Here is a 14,749-nt window from a genome sequence, read left to right on the forward strand (position 1 = left end):
CCTGTGACCCACATTGGCAGGGTAAGGGATATGGATGGTCGCATTTTGACCGATTCAGCAGATATAAATGCTAGATTTCTGACATTCTACCAGAAGCTATACTCTTCTAGGGCAACTTTCCTCACCTCTGAACTTATAGAATATCTTGACATGATCCCACTCCCCTCTCTGGAAACAGCTAAAAGCGAGGACCTGGACAGGGACATCTCACTTGAAGAAGTGCAGGAAGCATTGGGGTGTATGCAGGCAGGTAAATCACGAGGACCAGATGGTATTCCTATCGAGTTTTACTCTACTTACCAAGAATTTTTGGCCCCTAAGTTCACCTCATTGCTACATCAGTCCCTTGACCTGGACTCTCTTCCGGAGTCATGGTCTGAGGCGATAGTGGTATTGGTGCCCAAACCTGGTAAGGACCCGGAAGAATGTGCCTCCTACAGGCCTATCTCCCTGATTAACGCTGATGCCAAGTTATTGGCGAAAATTCTAGCACGCAGGCTCAGTAGGGTGATAGAAGATCTTGTTCATGTAGATCAAACCGGGTTCATGCCGGGTAAGGGCACAGATATCAATATCCGTCGTTTATTTCTTAATTTGGCCACTCATCATCAAAATGCAGGTTCAAGAGTCATAGCCTCTCTGGATGCGGAGAAGGCTTTTGACTCCGTAGAATGGGAGTACTTGTGGGAGGTGTTGAGGAGATTTGGAGTTGGACCTAGATTTTTACATTGGCTAGAGCTGTTATATAGAGCCCCTAGAGCAAGGATTAGGGTCAACAACACCCTTTCAGATTTTTTTCTCCTCCAGAGGGGAACCCGGCAGGGCTGCCCTCTGTCCCCAAGTCTCTTTGCTCTGGCCATGGAGCCCCTGGCGGTTCTGGTCAGGGAATGTGATAATATTAAAGGATTCAGGGTGGGCCCTCTGGAGGAGAAAATATCGCTATATGCAGACGATACTCTGTTGTACCTGCAAGACGCTGGCCCCTCCCTACAAGCAGCGCTAGCGGCCTTTGACAAATTTGGAAGTTTTTCTGGGATCCGGATCAACTGGAGCAAATCAGTTTTGTTCCCGGTTGATGCGCAGGCCAGACAGTCCGCGGTGCAGTCGTCGCTGAGATGGGTGGATGAATTTAGGTATTTGGGAATCAGGGTAGCGAGAGATCCCCAGTCCTTCCAACGCCTTAATATTCAACCAGTGGTGTCACGCCTTAAAGAACACTGCTCTAGGTGGGCCAGCCTGCCCCTTAATCTACTAGGACGTATCACGTTCTCAAGATGATTTATCTCCCCAAATGTATTTATCTGTTCAGGAACTGCCCGGTGCTGCTGCCTCGTTCCCTTTTCCGGGAGCTGGACAGTTGTATTGGCTCCTTTTTGTGGAGGGGCTCCTCCCCTAGACTGGCTAGGTCGACTCTGCAGCTCCCGGTGGATTTTGGGGGGTTGGCGCTGCCCAACCTGCTGATCTACTACTGGGCGGCCATATTGGTCACGGTCAGATGGTGGTTGGAACAATCTAAAGCCAATGCTGCAGTCTGTCTTGAGGCGACTGTCGTAGGGTCTCTCAAGGAATTGGGTAATTTGATATATCAGGGAGTCTCAGCATACCCCTCCTTGCCGATACCTACCAAAACTACTCTAGCGGTGTGGAGCCTAGCTAGACGGAGGTTTGTCTCTCTGGGTAGGTGGTCGCCCTTCTGTCCCTTGTGGGGAAACCCTTCCCTCCCACATTTCCGGACAATCCCGGACCCACAGGTTTGGGCTAGGTATAACATTAAATTGCTAAAGGATATTGTGGTAGCTGGTTCTATCCGCTCCTTTTCAGATTTGGGTAGGTTGTTTGGCCTTCCTCGGTGGATGCTGTTCCGATACCACCAGTTGAGACACGCCTTCCGTGCGCAGTTCCCGACCCCGCCAGATCTCACATCTGATGCGGTTAAGGACTTGTTGGCCCGGGAGGATCTGTCCAAGCCTTTGTCTGCGCTATATTTCACTCTCATTAAGAAAGACTCTTCCAAGATGGAGGTACTTTGGACTAGATGGGGTGCTGATATCCCTACTTTGGATAGGGAGTCCTACGAGGAAAGTTTTGAGGAAAGTTTTAAACTAGTGATATCCTCCAGGGACAAATTGGTACAGGCGAAGTTTTTTCATAGGACATATCTCACGCCTCAGAGGTTGCACAGAATATACCCTGAAAGATCCCCGGAGTGTCCCAGATGTGGATCACCGGACAGCTCATATATACATATGTTTTGGTCCTGTCCCAGGCTGTTGTTCTATTGGTCCACAATAATGGAAGGTATTAATGCTCGTCTACAACTAGAGCTCCCATTAACCCCAGAATTAGCGCTGTTAGGCATACACGATGATGACCAGCGACCCAGATATACTAAGTTGTTGATATCATTGCTGCTATTTTATGCCAAGAAGGGGATTGTATTGAAATGGAACTCCCGTAGCGCTCCTACGGTAAAGGCGTGGGAAAATTCAGTCAATGCCGTCCTACCTTTGTACAAACTGACCTATATAAGCAGAGGGTGCCCTCAGAAGTTTATGAGAGTGTGGCGTCCTTGGACGGACCCCGGATATTGATTACATAAATGTTACCATTTCAATGCTACACGTAGTATGGTGATATTGCTGATCTCCCTTCCGTCCCCCCCCCCCCCCTCCCCTCCAGTTTCCCTTCTTCCCTTCCCCACCTATTCCACTGATAGGACCAAGTCAAATTACTTATGATATGTACTTTATGTAATTGTTTCTTCCTGTAAGCCATGTGTGCATTATTTTGTGGCCACTCACTGTTCTGATTGACTCTATTGTGTATGCCATTTCTTTTTCAATAAAGACCAACCTTATTGTTAAAAAAAATACCTGAAGACTTGGGACCAGTTACTCTGTTTTGTAAATTCAGAATTCAGTCCACTGTGAATCATATAGCAGTAGGCAGACCATAAAATGAGATGAAGAGCAAATTCTATGTGTTTCACATTTTTGTGGTTTATATTGCAACCAAATAAGCTAATTAACAATTCAGTAGGCATGTGCTCTCTAAGGAACATTTTCCAAGCAGCAATCTTAGCAGCTGTTGTAGCTAAATCTTCATTTTACAGGTTGAACATGCATCTGTTCCTGTGTAGAAATGCTGACCTGTCGGAATTGTGTGAGCTTCTCGGTATTGGAACTTGTGATAAATCATTAACTTGTTCATGGTGGCAACCATTTGAGTGGTTGAGAAATCTATTGTTTCTATTTTTTTTTTTATAGAAGGGTCATTGTTCACCTCACTTATTAAATGCGTAGAAGATCATTTATTTTTCTGACTAGAACATTCTTTTGCAGAAACTTTAACCACCTTTGGAGAAACTTTAACCATGTTAAAGTGGATGTAAACCCAATGTCATCCTTTCTAAACTACTGCCATAGGGGTTATCTATAAGGATATACATGCCTCCTGCATGTATCTTTACCTGTCAAATGTCTCCCCTCTGTCTGTTATAAGACCCGAAAAACTGCAGTTTCTGTGGGTGGGTCTGTTGTCTGGAGCTCGGTGGGTGGAGTCGTGATGTCAGTAAACTCCCCGCCCACCTCTACACTCCCCTTGTCAATATGCATTGTCTCCTGTGTATTTCTAACACTGAACTTCTGCTGAACTTCTGCTATGATCTCTAACATCCAGTGAAAAGACAGGAAAGTAACCACATGACTTCAGCATGCCAAATCATGCTGAGGTGTGGAACAGCCAATCCTTGCAGAGCTGCTGAAGAAAGGAGTGGGGGAGGGAATTAAAAAATAATGCCTGTGTATTAGGCTGTCACTCACAGCAAGGGGGAGGATTTGACAAAGTTTTTCTCAGTTTGTCAAGATTTATCTCACTGAACAATAAAAGAGGATTGCTCAGAGATGGATTAACTCTGTGTGGCAAGACTGGGCTCAAATGATAGGAAATCTTATACTCTACAGTATGATATAAAAAAAAAAAAAATTTTGGATTTACATCCACTTTAAAGCTGAGTTCCAGGTAAAGTGTTCAATACATATTTGAAATCCATATATGGGAGTTATAACCCACTAAGGGATTTCTATTTCTGCCTATATGGTCCTAAGGTTTACAGAGGCCTACTATACAGAACAGCTAGGTTGATGAAATTGCTCCCAGCCTCTTAAGAGACACATCGCTCTCCTCCTTTCAGCTTATTCCTTGTCAGCACATGAGCAAACCAGCACCCCAGATAGGTCCCTATTGCTATCCCTGAGATTCAGATTTCTTTTTTATTAAATAGCAAACATGTTATACTTACTTGCTCTGGTTTTGCAATGAGCAGCCCCAATCCTCCTCTTTTCGAGTCCCATGCCATCGTTCCTGGCCCCCCCCCCCTTCTAAGTGTCCCTATAGCAAGTTGCTTGCTCTGGGGGGCACTCGTCTGGGGGGGCACTCGGCGCAGAGCATGACTCGGCCCCGTCGTCTGCTCCCTCCTCACTCCCTCCAATGGCTCCCGCTGCTGTGTCTCAGCCAATGAGGAGGGAGAGACTTGGTGAGTATAAGGGGGGCTGAGGGGGGAGCTGCACACTGAAGTTTTTTTTTTTTTACCTTCAGGTTTAGAATGCATAAAGGTAAAAAACCTTCAGTCTGTAGAACCACTTTAAAGTAATACTAAAATCTCTTATTTTTTTTCTTTAAAAATAATAAACATGTCATATCTGCCTGCTCTGTGAAATGGTTTTGCACAGAGAAGCCCAGATCCTCCTCTTCTCTGGCCCCTCTTTGGTGCTCCTGGCCCCTCCTGCCTGTCGAGTGCCCCCACAGAAAGCCGCTTGCTATGGGGGCACCCAAGCCGAGCTGCAGCTCTGTGTGTCCATTCAGACACTGAGCCAAGGTTTGGCCCCGCCCCTCTTTCTTCTGATTGGTTGACTGACTTTGTTTGACAGCAGCGTGAGCCAATGACTCCGCTGTTGTGCCAATCAGGAGGGAGAGTCCTGGATGGCTGAGGCACTCGTACAACATTGCTGGATAGAGGTAAATATTAGGGGGCTACTGCACACAGAAGGTTTTTTTATCTTAATGCATAGAATGCATTAAGATAAAAAACCTTCTGCCTTTACAACCACTTTAAGGATTTTGTAATGGCTACATAACTTCATTAATTGTTTTTTTTTTAATTTGTACCTGTCTGGAGTTGAGCTTTAAAGCTGTTTTTAAGTCTTCTTATATTTTGCCTTCCTTGTTTGTTTGTTTTTTTTTTTTACCTTTTATTCATAATTCTAGTTAATTTTAAAATAAAACTTTTGTTTTAATTACATGTCCTATTTTAGACCCAGTGATGTTAGAATTGAATCTTGGTACTTCTTTATGCAATGCAGGCAGATCATATCTATGTGGTACTGTGTAGAAAATTGCAGCTCAACCGACATGGTGTGAATAGGCCCTGAAAGTAAGGATGGAGTTCAGCTTTAAAGGTTTTCTCATATAATGCTTGTAATAGCTCTGTCGTCTTCTGTGTTTCAGAAAATCTTTTAGCTATTTAAATTATTTTCAGGGCAAGGCCTTTTTGACTGATAATGGAAGAAAGAAGGAAAAGGATATGGTGACAAAGGAGATTGGAAAGCTCAGGAGCTCCATTCAGATCGTGTGTCGCAGTGCTCTGCCACTTGGCAAAATTATGGATTACATCCAGGAGGACATGGACACAATGAAGAATGAGCTGCAGATGTGGAGAAAAGAAAACAGTGAACACGCAGAGGTTCTTCTAAGGGAGCAGAGGTATTTATCATACTCCTTGGCTATACTATATATGCTCACTTCTAATGCAAGTCATACACCATGTGATTCTTGGTAGTTATACAAATGAGTTTAATTGTATTTGACGTTGTGCGCCCAGTGCTGGGAGGTGCTGACACTTTATGTCAAGAAATAAAGCGTTACATTAAATTGGAGCTAAAGTTAAAAAAAAAAAAAAATTGTTAACAGGCAGGCTTGTTATTGCAGAAGGGATATGTAATGTCTGTTTTCAATTCCCTGAAGCATGTCTGTTTCCCTAATACCTGTCTGTTTGCAATTCCCTGAAGCATGTAAACTGAGGTGTGTATGCACACCTCAGTTTACATTCCGGCACAAACCAAAGTGTGGTCATTTCATCACAAATGTGATGAGATGACCACACTCCTATTAACGCACAGAAGTGACATCATTCTGTGCCAGCCAATCAAGATGGCTAAAGACTGGCACCTAGAGGAAGAGGGGTAGAAGTTGCTGATGTCATTGGGGACCTTACAGACATTGACCTGTTGGAACTAAGGTAAGTATTTTTGCCTTTAGATCCACTTTAAAGTGGTAGTAAAGTCTTTTTTTTTTTTTTTTTTTTTTACTTGTACCTACAGGTAAGCCTATAATAAGGCTTTCTTGCAGATACAGTGAATATCTTTTAAACTTGCACTGTTTAGGAAATATTCACACTGCATGCAGCCAGCAACGTCACCGGCACATGCGCTCTGACAGGGCGGTATACCTGTGCCATCCCTTCAGAGCTCCGTGCCGTGGCTGTGACATCATTGTGGCTCGGCCAATCAGATGGCCGGAGCACTCGGACCCAAAAGGAAGACCGGGTGAAGATAGAAGCCCTGTCAGCTGTGACATCTAAGGTAAGTATTTCATAATGTGCTAGCACATTATACCATTGTCTTGCAGGTTTTTTTTTTTTTTTTTAAGGTGCGGTTCACTACCGCTTTAATGCAAGATAGAAAAAAATCCCTCTAATGGTGCCACTGATATCAGTATAAAACTGACAAGGGTTCTAGGTTCTAACTTTTCACTACTGCTTCCACAAATCTGAAAAAACGTTTATTTTTCATGCATTGGGGGGACACAGGAATTCAGATATAATTTGGTTGTGCTGCCGCCTCCTCCTCTACAAAGCATGTTTTTTGCCACTGTCCTAGGAGTTTGCATGGTTTTTCTTTAACTCTGCTTAGAAATGTCTAAAGTGGGGTACACACTATAAGAAAATCGGGCAAACGATTGTCTGATTTTCCTTGCTGTTTCACAGCAAGTCAGAACCGAGGAAGGAAATAATGTACAAAAATTCTCGTATGACAAAGGCTTATTTTTTTTGTTGTTTATTGTGTGTGATCATGCGCAGTCTTTATTTTCTGATTTTTCTTGTACGAAAATTGAACGAAAATGGTACACATTAAATGAAAATTGTTCGTTCTGTTCCAATACGAGAAACATTTTTCAGTTTGTCCCTTCGGAAATTTTCATTTGAAAGGTCAGAATCGGCTGTTGAGAGTTGTCGTACAAACCTTAAGGGTAGATTCACACCAGGTTTGGTGGGACTCCATTAAGCGGCTATTCCAGCACAGTCCCACTGCTTGACAAGGCAAAATGCTGTGTGCCCGGTTCACACCACTGTGTTGTGGTGGTGTGTACTGAAAAAAGTATTGCATGCAGTAATTTTTTTCAGCACAGTGCAATGCAATCCACTTTGCACCGTGCAGTGGCCTATTGAACTTTGTGAAATGTCTGTGTGACATTTCAATAAAGTTCAGTTAAACATTTGATGCGATGCACCAAGATCAGAGCATTGGCACCGCAGTGATTCCGCTGGACCGCGCCGCACAGCAGCTGATGTAAATGTAGTCTAAATGTTTTTTGCTAGCCTTTTGTTTTTAGATATTACCTCTGACTTCAATCAAGATTCCTTGCTTACACAGTTGCTTTGGCTGGTCTCTATATAGCATCTCACTGGTTTTTGTGTTTCCTTGGCCCTGTTTTGAAATTTGTATCTGGACCCAGCTAGCCTGGAATTTGACAATCGGTCACTGGTCTCAAAATTGTGGTGCTTTCCAGACCTAAGTGTAGTTTTAGTCATGTGGCACTTTCCATGTGGGTTGTACATTTGACTTCTCTACCAGTCTATGGTCACTTTGCATTTCTCATGGGCTTCTACTCTGAAGATTCTAAAATTCTTTGAATATCTCTTTACACAAGATTGGTTGTCTGGCTAGGTAGCCTCTTTTCTTGTGCACCAAGATTTGGGAATGGGAGGAAGTGATGCTGTCATTCAACTCTTATTGCCCCATTCACAGAATGCGATGAATTGTGTGATAGTAGTAAGATGAGTTCTATGAATGGAGAGGGGGTGGGCGAGTTGCACACCTTTTTTGAGTAGCAGCAGCTTCTGTAGACCCCTTTTACACTAGGGGCCAAGGGCACGTTTGCGGTAAAGGGCTGCTCGTTCTAGTGGCGTTTTACCGCTGTTTAAGCTGCAGTTTTCGGTCGCTAGCAGGGCGTTTTTAACCCCAAAGAAGGGGTTAAAAACTCCCCGTGTTGCGGCGCTTCCGAAGAGCTGCCCATTTATTCCAATGGGCAGGGCATTTTGGGAGCACTAAATACAGCACTCCCAACCCGCACTAAAGATGCTGCTTGCAGGACTTTTCAGAATGTCCTGTAAGCGCACCGCCCGAGTGTGAAAAGTCACACTTAAATGAATGGGAGGCAGTTTTCAGGAGCTTAGCAGAGGCTATTTCCAGCGCTAAAGCACCAGAAAACCGCCCCAATGTGAAAGGGGTCTTAGGGGTTTATCTGGCTGTGAAGGTGCAACTGCACAAAGATTTTTTTCAATCAGATGCAGACACCAACAGGTGATTTGATACATACCAAGACACATAACCAATGTGTTTGGTGCTGTACTCCCCCCCCCAAAAAAATAAAATAAACAAACTTAAGTCTTAATCAAGTAGTTATGATGTTTTCACCTGTTGCTGGCTCGGTGTTTGTTTTTTAGATGGAGTTTTAGAGGCAGCTTTCCCTGTCTTGCAAGGGGCTTCCCCTAATCTGGTTCAGATGCAGACGTTGGTACTTTAGTTTTGAGTTGCTTACAGTTCCCAGTCTCTTCTTTGGACTTGTCAGTGACTGTTGTCCACACTTTAGTTGGAGTCCCTTAAAGTGACACTAAAGTCTCTCCTTTGTTATTTAAAAAAAAAAAACATGTACTTACCTGCTCTGTGTAGTGGTTTTGCACAGAGAAGCCTGGATCCTCTTCTTCTCGGGTCCCCCGCTGGCGCACCTGGCCCCTCCCTCCTGTTGAGTGCCCTCACAGCAAGCAGCTTGCTATGGGGACACCCAAACCGAGCCACAGCTCCGTGTGTCTATTCAGACATGGAGCCATGGCCCGGCCCTGCCCCCTCTCTCTTCTCATTGGCTCGCCGACTTTGACAACCGTGGGACCCAATGGTGCATCGCTGCTGTCTCCGCCAATGAGGAGGGAGAGTCTCGGACCACCGAGTCTCTTGTGCAACATCGCTGGATCGAGATGGAGCTCATGTAAGAATTGGGGGAGCTGCTGCACACAGAAGGCTTTTTATCTTAGAGGAGAAGTATAGCCAAAGCTTCTCCTATGTTTCACAGGAGTGCAATTTGTTTTGCACTCTTGTGACCCGTTTTCAGCAGAGAGCGGACTGAAGTCACCAATGTCAGTCCAGGCGCCGCATCATCCTGACCACGGAGTCTGAATCCACCAGGTGCCTGGACTGACACCCCCAGCTCAGCCTCACAGTGAGCCGCTGAGAGCCTGAGACGACCGCACTGAGAAGAGCAGAGAGCTGTGACTGACAGTCTACAGCTCTCTGCTCACAGAGCTTTGAAAACCGAGTGATCTGCGATGTTCGATCACTCGGTTCTCAGTGTAGAGGCACCAGGGGACAGATGCAGCATCCACCTAGGTAAGTATTAATCAGGAAAAAAATGTCCTTTTACTTTTCTTTTAATGCATAGGGAAACAGACCCCACCCCTCTGTGTTTTTACTTTTCCCCAAAGCTGAGGCATTCTGGGTAGAGTAGGGGTTACATGGGGACTGGCTAACACTTTTTCTGATTGCCAGTGTCCAAACTTTTTCTAGGCAGCAGTATAGCAACCATATCTGAATTTGTGTTCTTCAATAAACTCCAAAAAATAGACTTTACGTGAAGTACAAAACTTACTTTTTTTTTCTTGACATATACTTTAACCTACATAGAGATAGAGGTTGAATTAGCTTTTCTTTAGATTGAAAGAGTTAATCTTTACAGCTAAGCACACTTTTTGAGAACTGCCACAGGATGCATACCAGCCAATTATCTGTGTATGTGTAAGATGTACACTTTTTTTTTAAGCACACAGTTACAGCTGCATATGCATGTGACCATGTTATTTTCTTTTTCATCAGCATCACTGACTCAGCTGTGGAACCTCTTAAGGCTGAACTTGTCGAGCTAGAGCAACTTATCAATGAACAACGTGATAGGATCTGCACAGTGAAAGGAAACATACTACGGAATGAAGAGAAAATCCAGAAGATGGTTCAGAGCATGAGTGGCTCTAATAGAGACTGAATTATGCAGTAATAGTCCAGACAGTAATAGACAGTCCATATCTCTGTGGCACAAATTACTCTTTTTGTCTAGGTCCAGTACTTTAAACCTATTTATTCAGTTGCTGTTCAGGGTGCGTCTGTGAATTGTATACATTCCATTGGAGGTTTGTGCCCTTTTTTTTCGGGAAGCAGCTCCTGCTTTACAGAGCAATGCCAGTCATTGTCTGAGCTTCATAAGTGAATATCATAATCTTTTGCTGGAGGGCCAGTCTTTTCTTCACAGGGCCACTTCTTCAGTCGTTCTTCTGGAAAAACCAGTTGTCTTTTGATCAGTGCATATCCTATAGAGAATATGCAATGTTTTGGTCCTATAGGGTCTAGATCAATGTTTCTCAACTCCAGTCCTCAAGGCGCCCCAACAGGTCATGTTTTCAAGATTTCCCTCAGATGAAACGGCTGTGGTAATTACTAAGGCAGTGAAACTGATCAAATCACCTGTGCAAAGTAATGGAAAGCCTGAAAACATGACCTGTTGGGGCGCCTTAAGGACTGGAGCTGAGAAACACTGATCTAGATTATAAGTCAAAGATTTATGCAGTACTTGCATTATGTGAATATGACTCATGATGAAATAACTGTGTTACCATTACCAATACTTATAGCACCAGGAATTTTCCTTTAAAGTGTTAGTTCACCTTTTCAGAAAAAATTTAAAGGTGAACTACCACTGTACAGCCTCCCGGTCCACGCTAAACTTATCAGCTGTCAGTGCCCATGCAGCCAGTCCAGGGATTTGAAATACGTTGATACCATTTATTAAGATATAAAACCCAAATAAATATAGTCACAAACCAAGATGAGCATCAGGCTAATATAAAAATAAAGCCAAAGAACAGTCCAACAATAAGCTTGAATTGTCATTCCGTGTAGGTATCAGCAACATCATGAATGAATTTAGGGCACAGATCATATCACCATGGAGCAGTGGCCAGGCATACCACAAATTTCTCCAAAAGATGTCGGCAAAAAATATCTGCAGGAAATTATTAACAGAAATAATAGGACATATGTTCCCCACTAATCCATATATATATCTTTCAGGAGACCATAGGGACCAGTGTTTCTAGCATAAGGTTGCAGTAGTATCCTGCTCTTCTTTCCTATACTCATATTACAAAGCTGAGGTATGGCGATGCGCCTTTGACAACAAAAAGTCATCCGGAAAAGAGTGTAAATGAGCTAGGATAACTAAATATGGCCACCAGTGCTGGTGTAGCACATGCCAATGTGGAAATTACTGTACTCGTACAAACGCCCCTTCCATGGTCACATGGATCCAGGCCAGGTGCCCCCACCAGGGGCAGTGTCAAATGCATAATGCAGGGATATTTACTAGATCAGTGCCAGTGAGGGGTATCACTTACTAAATCTCATATTCCGCCACACTAAAGCCTCATGTACACAGGGCAGTTGAAAACCTTTTCTGAACGCTGGAAACTTGACAGCTGGAAACCGTCAGTGAAAAACATCCTTTTTACAGCTTTTACATACTGAGTTTATACGAGTTTAGCTGCAGTTATGAGCATTTGAGGTTAGAAGCGTTTTTTTAAAGATAACCTCAGGAGACCCTCCCCAAATGCCCACAATGCATCAAAAACAAGTACATTATTAACCATTTCAGCCATTCTGTGACAGAAGAGAGAGCAGCAGCAGGAAGTTCAGTGTTCTTGTAGAGAGCGATCTTATTTTTTGTGTTTTCGCTACCAACCAATAGGGCAGGCATGTCCAAATTCAGGGGTGCTGCATTCATGGCAACTGGGGGGGATGTTCATTCATGGCAACACGGGTGCTGCATTGATGGCAACCGGGGTGCTGCATTGATGGCAACCAGGGTGCTGCATTCATGGCAAGCGGGGTGCTGCATTCATGGCAATGATGGGCACTGATTAGGCTGCCTTGATGGGCGCTATTTTTTTACCCATATTTTGCTTCACAGTTCTTTATTTAAAATTTAAGATTTTTTCCTGAAACTTCCGTCTTAAAGTGAAGGTGCGTGTTATACGCCAATAAATACGGTATATCCAAATAACACGCCAGAGCTCATCTCTTTACTCACACACAGCCACAAAAGGCAAGAGAATTCTTGTTGGGCAATGTATTAGTGCTCGGACAAACACACTTGGACCGAATTTTAATGGTTCAAAGAATGTCAGGCAAAATGGTCGGCCCTTGCGCATGTTCACTTCTTCAGATCTGGCCCTCTATGAAAAAAGTTTGGACACCCCTGCAATAGGTGATCATCATTGACAGAGCCAGAACAGCCCAAAGCATACCCAGGTCTCGAAACGGCAAAAATACAAAGGCACATAAATGTGTCTGCCAACTAAATTGAACAACCCCAACAACTGTCAACGACACTGGAGAAAAAAAATGTGTGTGTGTGTGTGTGTGAACACACTAAATAAATGAAAAAAAAATATTGTTGATAATCTTAGTAAAAATTATTACACCTTTTTCTAAATTGGCTATTTCACCACTGCCCCCAAGTGAATCAATCAAATTAATAGGGGATTCAATTAAAAAAAAGAATTCAGTTGCCATACTGTATTAAAATAGTGTGATGTGATATAATACTAAAACAACCTTTTACCAATCTATACTAACATTTAAACATCCTAGAGTGCAGGCAGATAGCTCTGAGGAAGATGTTATAACCCCCAAAATGCATTAGCATCTGGTTCTGCAATGTGATGCAGCTAATACCAACCCAGAGTCACGGTTAAAGCCTATTGTTGGAGTTTGCTTTGGCTTTATTTATATATTAGCCAGATACTCATCTTGGTTTATAAGTACCAGTATATTTTTTTTCTTTTTAGAGTTTAATAAAGGGTGTGTTAGGGTGTGTTTTGAGGCTGGTGTGACCTTCTTTTTTTCTTGTCCAGTTTTTCAGGATCCCCCATATCCAAATAGGGCAGCAAGGGCCGAAGTTTAGCTGAGTAACTGTAAGCTGTTGAAGCGAGCAAGGAAGCCAATTGTGTTAGAGCAGTTTTTTTTTGCTTCCATCTGTGTGCCACTGACATTTCTACACTTAGGCGTGGAAGAGATTTTTGGCCTGTATATTTTGTAATTTAAGCTGGAAAGTACAGATTTTGTTTGTTGCACAGAATACAATTGAGTGGAGAGCGTGTGAGGTCTTTGACTAGAGATTTTTCTGTGTTTGTTTCAGTAATACACTCATAATTCTGCTTTCTTCACTTGGACAAAAGCCTGAGCACCTTCTACTCTAAAAGCCATTTTCTGCAGTAGGGCCCTAGTCTGATGTGACTGTGTCTAGGTTACACACTGGTAGCCGCCTGTTATCACATTCTGCACATTCAAGGCTTGTTTATTCTAAAAGATCCCATTCAGACTGTTGCAATAACGTGGCCTTTTTGTCAAGACAGCCCATTCATTTTGAATGGGTTGAAGGCGCACCTAATGCACTAGAAAATGCACCTGACCTTTGTTTTTTAGTGCTGACTTGCGGGTGTGCTGCCTGCTGCCCATGTGATGGGGTCTGATTAAAAATGAATGGCGGTGCACCATGATTCATGCTTTACAATGCACATTTTACAATACATTACCACAATGCAAAGATGTCAGTGTGCCCTTAGAGCTTTCTCTTGCATTTCCCAGGGCAGTCAAACATCCACGGACCTAAGAAATCAATTGTTTTCACCAGGGTCCATTTACAGCAGAGCGCTATGCTTTGATCTGCATTTTCCCGTTAATATCAACAGATAGGGGCCTTCACAATGCATATAATTCGCATCCAAATATGCGTTTAACATGTGCTAAAAGGCATGTGCCTATTGTGAGCAAGCCTTTAGTACTGATCTCCAATCTGCCATTTCATTTTCACTTGTCCACTCCAGATTTCTATACAAACTGCTGCTAACAGAAGATTTTGTTTTGCACAGGTGAGTGATCACTACCGGGCTGTATGGACACAGATTTTATAAATTGTATTGTGTACAAATTATTTATATACATATTAATCACATGACAAAATTTGTGTGAACATTTTGTAAAACTTAAAAGCGTTACATTCTATCAGATTGTTTTAATTTTTGCTATAAAATCTATCCAAACAGACTGCTTCTTTGTGTTAATTTGCATGTGGTGGGGTTTCCTGATTATAGTGGGTGTTGGACCGGGTTGCTCTGTTGCTGAGAATTTACATTTCTCAATTTTTTTTTTTTTTTTTTTTTTACACTTTGCTCATCTGCGCCGCCTGATTATTATGGTTGTAGAGAAGAACAACTGGATCACAGTGGACTGAAATTCATTGTGGATTTCTGTGGTTCACAAGCATTGAAGATGATGTGGAGTTCAGGATGTTTTATTATTTCTATTTAGTA

General features: G+C 43.1%; 1 protein-coding gene across 1 annotated transcript in view; it reads left to right on the forward strand.

Annotated features, from left to right (window-relative positions):
- The window catches only part of TRAF3IP1 (TRAF3 interacting protein 1), an 86,545-nt gene extending 72,064 nt beyond the window's left edge, over positions 1–14,481 (forward strand). Inside the window, 2 exon segments of the mRNA XM_073633679.1 lie at positions 5,537–5,760; positions 10,203–14,481. Of these exon segments, the coding sequence (XP_073489780.1) occupies positions 5,537–5,760; positions 10,203–10,368 (390 nt within the window). The 3' untranslated portion in view covers positions 10,369–14,481.
- Positions 14,482–14,749: the final 268 nt, after the last annotated feature.

The sequence above is a fragment of the Aquarana catesbeiana genome, linkage group LG06 (genome assembly GCF_042186555.1).
Source record: "Aquarana catesbeiana isolate 2022-GZ linkage group LG06, ASM4218655v1, whole genome shotgun sequence".
NCBI classification, from domain to species: Eukaryota; Metazoa; Chordata; class Amphibia; order Anura; family Ranidae; genus Aquarana; species Aquarana catesbeiana.